General features: G+C 42.1%; 1 protein-coding gene across 6 annotated transcripts; it reads left to right on the top strand.

Annotated features, from left to right (window-relative positions):
• The first annotated feature begins 238 nt into the window (after nt 1–238).
• On the top strand, nt 239–6,646 carry LOC135259329 (eomesodermin-like). Of its 6 annotated transcripts, none has more exons than XM_064343587.1 (7): nt 239–342; nt 2,707–3,414; nt 3,963–4,117; nt 4,391–4,512; nt 4,910–5,068; nt 5,180–5,241; nt 5,517–6,646. In XM_064343587.1, exons 2-7 carry the CDS (start codon nt 2,708–2,710, stop codon nt 6,268–6,270), a joined length of 1,959 nt encoding a protein of 652 aa, XP_064199657.1. In that variant the 5' UTR covers nt 239–342; nt 2,707; the 3' UTR covers nt 6,271–6,646. The 6 variants fall into 6 exon arrangements, with proteins under 6 accessions (XP_064199657.1, XP_064199666.1, XP_064199648.1 ...); XM_064343596.1 differs by having other exon boundaries at nt 312–342; nt 2,784–3,414; XM_064343578.1 differs by lacking the exon at nt 239–342 and adding an exon at nt 1,775–1,933.
• Nucleotides 6,647–8,301: the final 1,655 nt, after the last annotated feature.

The raw sequence follows: 8,301 nt of genomic DNA, 5'->3' as shown, positions 1-8,301 counted from the left end.
GAAACTTCCACCAAAAGCATAACTGCATAAAAAGCTACAATGCTCGCCGCCATCACAAGAGAGCGCTGCTAACCGCACATAGCCTCGATCTGTGCTTCTAGCCGACAGAGAAGCTTGTAGGCTACGTTCTCTTTCTCTCCAAACAGGAAAAACGATCTGGTGGTCAAAGTATAAGTGAGCGTATAAGCAGTTCTCGTGTGTATTTTTACGCACACGAGAACTGCTTCAGTCCTTTGCTGTTGTGATTTTCATTACAATTAATATTTACTGCATTCCACATAATCTATTTTAAGTGCATTGTGTAATTTCTCCTAAAATAATATTAAATGAAGAGCCACATAGGTAAGTTATTATTGATCTTATTTACATAGTTATTTCACAGTTACTTACTTGATGTATAATTAATTGTATTTTACTTATATGTAATTAACACTAGGCTACTATTGTGTTATTTATTTCAAACCTACCACTTAATTTACAAAACTCTGATTAAACGAGTTAAAAATTGGCACAAATAGCCGATAGATTATTTTGATTTAACTTGTTGATTCTTGGAAATCAGGATATAGTTTTCGTTGTAAGGGGTAAAAGATCAATTCACACTGTGCGCCTGCAGTCAAAAACCAGCGGTGCCCACCGTATAATACACAGAATGTGACCAACCAGTTTCTTGTTAAATTTCATCATCGCGCGGTATCACCTCCTAGAATATTAGCCGTTTTAATAATCTTGTGTCCCCTTGCCGAGCTGTCTATCCGTGCTACATCACAGGTTCCTTCAGACGGAAAAATAATTGGCCGTTTTCCTTATGCTTGGGAAGGGGAATCCATTGGGATTTGAATCCGCCGCTGTCTTTTCATGAAGCCTAACTCACGGCTGATTATATAGACAGATTGCATTGCGTTAGGTACTGCATTAACATTCAATTGCTTTTTCCACGTGTGGGTTTTCTTCAGATATACATTCAGTTTCTTTTAGTCGAGCCGACATCAATTACATTAAACATAACCCTATATGGTAGATTGTATTCCGAAAAAAATCTGATTTATCAGCATCTTTATTTTAACATTTTAATAAATTAGGCTACTATTTAAATTTTTATTTTCCTTAAATTTTCTTAACCGTAGCCTATCATTAATGTCGTGGGATATCATCTATCACTGTCCGCGTGTAACCCAGTAGGCCTACATATATACTCTGAAAAACTTTGTATGCATAGATGGTTAAATATCAGCTATTGAAGAGCTGAAAATAAAATGATCAAGACACATTCTTCAGAGGTAAGAAAACTAAACACCACAGGCGACAAGTTTCCACTGTTGTCTTTCACGCCTTTCGTCGAGCACCTCTCTGTTCGGCTATTATTTGTAAACAAAACCTTTTTCATTTAGGTCAGAGGAAAAATAATTGTTTTGAAGGGAAATAAGAAATTTTAACATTTTAGATTGGCTACGTAGAAAACGTTTGTTAATAAGATGAATGACAATTTAATAGCCCAATTTATTTGCCTGCTTTACTGGGCATTTTAAAATTGTTTTGCGTATGAAAGCAGTGTGTTGGTTAAACCACTATTTTCAAAAGTAGGCAATACATTTTTTTTCGTGGCTTATTTTATTTTATTTTTTACATTATTCTACAACTGATAAACGTAAAGACGGGACATTTAAATGTGTTCCACGGTTAATTAACGAGCCACACCGTGCAACTTCAGCTTTGAACGCACGTGTCAGGGATAAAGACCTCGTAACTGGCTGCTAATGAGAAATCAGTTAGCTGTTAATGCGCTGGAGATCTGCTATTGAAATTAAAGCAGGTCAAAACAAGAGCCGTCTGGTGCCAATACACAACATTTTATAAAGGGGAGTACAGAACCAAACCGCACACCACGACTCCAGAGTGAACGTCATAGAGTCTCCAAAATTTTAATCCCGCGGTGAGTGCTGATGCATCGCCCACTTTCCGCTCCCAGTTATCTGCTCGGTTATCAGATGGGGGTGGCTACTCGCCGGCAAGAAGTTTCCAGTCTGCAACCTTTATTCTGTCAAAACTTCTAATTCTTTATTTTAAACCATTGTATTCACGCAAGTTTCTGTTACATATTTGCTATAATAGCATATTACGTACTTTATATAGCCTATTTATATGCCTTACATATGTACGTAGCCTAAATTTGCTTTGTATTTTATGGTATGAAGTCGAAATATTCTTGTCAAGTGATTAATTTGCCGCCTTCAGCACATTAATTGTGTACCAAACATTTATTTTAAAATAGTTTTGTTCCAGAATAAATATGTGCGTCTGAAGACAAATATTTCGTTGTAATGATTTCCTTAAGGCTCCCTACTATATTTTGGTTAATTATATATAATTGAATTAATATCAGTCGGTTCGGCCAATGGGCAAGGAAGGCTGAGTGATGTGTGCCTGTTTTTCCAAAGCCCCTCCCATGACGCTCACAGCAAATTGGGAGTGTGAATAAGGCGATCATATATAAGCGCTCCGGAACAATTTTGTCACTTGCAGATTATAACAGAAGTTGCGAAAATCTGGAGGTGTGGCTGCTTTGTAGGGCAACGCTGGTTAGTAGCAGGAGAAAACAGACACGGTCGCCAGGTAGCAGCTGAAGGCAGCCGTTGTGTTGCTTTTGGTCGCGTTCTTTACACCCGTTAGTTTAACAGGGGCTTTTTTGTTTGCATTGCTTTTAAGGATGCAGCTAGGAGAGGGAATTTTACCCAGCGCTACCATCAACTTGCCCAAGACCTTTTACCACCTTTCTCCCTCAGAAAGCAATCACAGCCCTGGATCAACGGCGTTAGAATTTCAGGAGGTCGATCGGACGGAATCTGAGTCAGGGAACGGGCCCAAAAAGTACTTGAGTGGTGGGGGAAACGCCATGCTCGGAGAGGGAGAGAGCGAGACCTTTTCTGGAACTAAAGCCGCTCCCGATGAACGAAAAAGTTCGCCTGTTGTCGAAGACGACCTGACCAGTGGCAGTCGGTACAACATAGATGGACTTGGTTCTGATAGATATTTTCTGTCGTCCTCATCTCAGCAGACAAACGATGTGGCGAACCCATGTTCCCTTTTTCCTTACGCAGGCCAGACGGGGACAGTTTATGCAGGGTCCAACGGATCCAGGTATTCAGCATCGCTTCACTATGGATCTGTCCTGCCACCCACTGGGTTTTCGTCTGCCGTTTGCGCTGGGCGCAGCCAGTTTGGTACAGGTTATCAATTTGGGCAAGGACCGGGGTGTCTCTACCCCTCGTACCCGAGCACGGGGACAGGAATCGGCTCTATGAATAACCCAGGAACAGGGACTGGGGTGAGAGCTCAAGTCTACCTCTGCAACCGGCCCCTGTGGCTCAAATTTCACCGACATCAGACGGAGATGATTATTACTAAACAGGGCAGGTAAGGCGATCGAAATATGTGCTTATTTGGTTTGTTTTTGTGCATTTCGTATTTAAATATGCCCGTGCTATGTACTTAATTTCTTTTAACTAAACTAATAGTGAAAAAATACAATTATAGCCTACGCATATTTGGACTGAAGTTTATGCTTTTTAGTTTAATGCGTGTAGGCTACAATATAAAAAATTTGAATGGTTGCGTTTTAATCGTAAACGTGTTAATTTGAACCGTGTCGGCTTTTATAAAGCTTTGGGCGTATTTGTAGTTGGTGGCACTGACTCCTAATTTTTGAATGGTCTTTTAATTTTAAATTTCTGAAATTTGGCGATGAATTTGTTAGTCTACAATTTATTTAAGCGATTACTGTTTAGAACGCAACTCTATAAAATTACGGATGTGCGCATAGTATTAAATTCATACACTAATCTGTCGAATATCACGTGTAAAATGGCCATCCTTATTTTTATTTGTCTGGAAATAAAATATTAAACAAAATCCCCGTGCTATCAATCCATTAATTTCATTAAACCTCTCGTTTCTGTTGGCAGGCGTATGTTCCCGTTTCTTAGTTTTAATATCACAGGTTTGAGCTTTACAACCCATTACAATGTGTTTGTGGAAGTTGTGCTGGCCGATCCGAACCATTGGCGATTTCAAGGAGGGAAATGGGTTACCTGCGGAAAAGCGGATAATAATATGCAAGGTAGGAACATCTAACGGAAAATATTTGACAGTGTAGGCCTAAATGGCACAAAGTTAAAGTCGCCGGAATTAAATTTGTGACTGTACATGTTGTAATTTAATGGAAGCTAACTAACTAATTTACGTTTATTTTTTCCTCCTCAATTTCTAGCTCTTGTACCCGACATTAATTATGGTTTAGAAAATAAAACTGACCGTATATACCAATTGTTTGCTGTGAGCCTGTTTAATTGTTCTGGTGAAAATAATGGTGGTGATTATTATTTTTCTTAAGGCAACAAAATGTACGTCCACCCAGAATCTCCAAACACGGGTGCTCACTGGATGAGGCAGGAGATTTCCTTTGGCAAACTGAAACTGACCAACAATAAAGGTGCCAATAACAACAGTACACAGGTGAGGATGACAGAAGTGTTTCCATAATATTGCAAGAATGTATGGTTGTCAGGAGGAAGCCTCCTATTTAGTATCTAATTTGAATTGTGAATGAATATTGTGAGAATGCATATCCTTTTTTAAAACTTTGGGATTTGGATTTGGATTTGAAATATTTCGTGGGATGGATCATGGAAATTTGTGCTCCTGCATCTTCATTCAGCTCACTTTTCCCTCTGTTTAAGGTTTCATTGAAACCTGCTCAAATTATTTCCTTCAATTATGTGTGCACTTTACTTTCTGTGGAAAGGAACTCTGGAACATAAAAGGTTCCTTCGGAAAGGCCATCATTTTCTAAATGCGTACTGCTTGCACCAGACAGATGCTAAAGTTTGTGTGTATGTGTTGCAATCTGCAGATGATTGTCCTCCAGTCTCTGCACAAATATCAGCCACGGTTGCACATTGTTGAGGTCTCTGAGGACGGGGTGGAAGACGTGAACAGCGAATCAAAGACTCAGACCTTCACCTTCCCCGAAAACCAGTTCATTGCGGTCACCGCTTACCAGAACACAGACGTAAGAACCCTGCCTGCTTTGACACAGCCATTTTCCACTGTCCAGTTTTAACTTCCGCCTACACTAAAGGGACTTGCCTAACTGCCTTGCTTTTCCTCCCTCATTTTACAGATCACGCAGCTGAAAATTGATCATAATCCTTTTGCTAAAGGCTTCCGGGACAACTATGATTCGTAAGTGCTCGCACCTCCCCCCCCCCATCCCATCCCAAGACCGAAGCTTCAGATTAAATTCCCAATTGCTTCGGGTACCTTGCGCAAAGCCCATGACCCCTTTTGTTGCATGTATTTTCACATAAATGGATTTAATTGCAAAACGTGTAAGTCTCTCTGGACGAGAGAGCGTATGAGTAACGTGATTGATTACCCATCTCTTGTGCTCGTCTATAAATGGCTGTGTTTCACAGAAAGGCCCTGGGCTTCTCCCTCTCTCACTCTTATTTCTGTAGAATGTACACCGCCCCGGAGAGCGACAGACTGACCCCGTCCCCCACCGACTCTCCACGCTCGCACCAGATTGTGCCGGGAGCCCGCTACGCCATGCAGCCTTTCTTCCAGGACCAGTTTGTCAACAACCTGCCTCAGAACCGCTTCTACAACGGCGAGCGCGCCGTGCCGCAGACCAACGGCATCCTGTCCCCGCAGGCGGAGGACGCCAGCGCGGCCGCCACGCAGCGCTGGTTCGTGACGCCCATGCAGCAGGCGGGCTCCAACAAGCTGGACCTGGGCTCCTACGAGGGGGACTACTCCAGCGGCCTGCTGCCGTACGGCATCAAGTCCCTGCCCCTGCAGACCTCCCACGCCCTCGGCTATTACCCCGACTCCGCCTTCGCCTCCATGGCGGCAGGCTGGGGGTCCAGAGGCACTTACCAGCGGAAGATGACCACAGGCCTGCCCTGGTCCCCGAGGCCCAGTCCCACAGGCTTCGCCGAAGATCACCTCTCCAGCAAGGACAAGATCCGGGAAGACGGGAGCAGCAGCGCCGCCTCATCCACCTGGATCGAGACCTCCCCTTCCCTGAAATCTTTGGACTCGACCGACTCCGGTGTATATTCTATGGTCTGCAAGAGGAGGCGCGTGTCTCCCGGCAACTCCAGTACAGAGAACTCTCCCACCATTAAATGTGAGGACTTGACTACTGAAGAGTACAGCAAAGAGCCCTCCAAAAGTATGGGTTATTATGCCTTCTACACAAGCCCATAGAGTATTTTATTTTATTTTTTTAAATGTTGATGGCATCCCCTTTTTTGTATTCCTATTGGAGTGCCACTCCCATTGCCTTCACCCTGCCCCGCCCCAGCTCCTCCATACCCCCTCAATTTCAGCAATGTGCTACCGTGTAACTTCTGAAGGTGCCAAAGCTTTCGATGCTCCAAGCAATTTGTGCTGATATTTGCCCCTCGATGTGACCGATGTTATATTTTTTTGATAAGCATGTCCCTCCCCTTCACTTTATTTTATACAAATGTGATTTTTATTTATTGAAGGATCTTTTGCTGTACAGTATTTGTGCACTGTAGAATGTGTTGTCAACATGGCAGTGTTATAAGAATGAGTAATAAAACCCATGCTTTTCAGAGCCTGTTTTCCTGATGGCTTTTTTTTCCAGAATTAGAATTTTTTTTTTTTTTTGACTGTACTTTTGTGACACAACAGAATAATTGTTTTCTTTTCCTACCTAGCTATTCGTCCGTTGCCACAAGAAGCGTTACGCGTTTAGACGAATGTTTGGGGTGAATGCGAATTGGATTTTTAAAATATTGATTTAAAAAAAAGTTTTTAATATAAAACAATGTGTGGCAGCCCGCGCCCACCGTAGCCTATTCTTTAGCCGATGCAGAACTTATCACGAACTGGATATACAATATATTTAAGCGTTGTAACTATATGAGAACTTGACGGTGAGTGAAATTTGTAGGATTTCGTTTTGAAATCCGGTTAGATGAAACCGCGAGAATATGTGCGGCGGCTTATATAAACACCCAATAGGTTAGCAGCCTAAGCGGGGAAACCCCGCTGAGAATCAAAATCCGTTTCGTGGACTTTGCTATTGTTTTGCAGCATAGAGTTCAGGTTCCTGGGCGGACACTGTTGAGGGTCCCACGTTGTTCTAGAACCGTACAATCGACAGTGGACAAATGGTAAGGTCTGGCTTCAAGCAACGATCGATATATGCTCATGTGGCCTGTAGGCCTACCAAAGGGACAGTAATAGTGACATATGACCAGCACCGTCAACGACATTTAACCTACAAACGGGCGAGCATTGGCAGTTCTAGCTTACTATTCCTACCAACGTAGCTTACTTAAAACTAGCATGGCTGTGTACCCCATAAAGCACTCTGCAAGATGACTGGGACGTTGGTCTACATTTCTATTTAATAGCGTGCCCGCGAGGCGTGGCATAGGCCAAGGCTATCGCGATTTTGTAAAGGACCTTTTTGAGCGTGGGGGTTCTTTTTGATGTGCATTTATGGGCGGCACCTTTCAGTTTTTACACATACTTTGTTTTATTTGTAAATATTTTTTGTAACAAATCATTGCGGATTGAGTTCAGTAAGGCTGTAGGAGGCTGTTATCTGTTGGCAATTAACAGCACATCGACATGCGTTTGTTTCTGTCTATTTAAAAAGAACACAATGTGCTATATATTCGAAAAAGTATGCGTCGGTAACCGAGGTTTTAAGACCGACTTTCCGGGGTGGAATTTTCAAGATCGCGCGCTTTCAAAGCAGTAGCTTTGCTCTTTCTGCGGTTTGAGCTGTATAGCCGCTGTTCGGCAGAAGTTGCCTGAGGACTGCGCATCGACCGCAGCCTGCTGTTTTTCATCAGATCATGAGATGATGCTTATTTTTTCATAGCTTTGTATTGTCTTAACTGATTGTGTTGGATTTGTTTCTTCGAGGGCAAATTGTTTTCTCCATATGCAATAACTTTCAACTGATGATCTATTTATACATCTGCATTAAATCTTACAATGTAGACTAAACTGAAGTACAAGTTACATTTACACTAAGGGGGAGATATGGTGGGGATGTGTGCGCGCGCGTTATTTTCGATAATTTACGTAGATGTAGATTAAAATATATATATATATATTTTATTGACTATGAATGCAAGCTACGGTTGTGAAACAGGAAAATATTGGTCAGGAACGACATTATTTTGTCGTTAAATGTCTTTTGCTAAATCTTGTACCTATACCTGCACAAATATTTGGATTTTTGGCCTTTAT

Source organism: Anguilla rostrata, chromosome 1 (assembly GCF_018555375.3).
Source record: "Anguilla rostrata isolate EN2019 chromosome 1, ASM1855537v3, whole genome shotgun sequence".
Lineage (NCBI taxonomy): Eukaryota > Metazoa > Chordata > Actinopteri > Anguilliformes > Anguillidae > Anguilla > Anguilla rostrata.
Note: the sequence above shows the minus strand (reverse complement) of the source record. Positions and strands in the feature narration are given on the sequence as shown.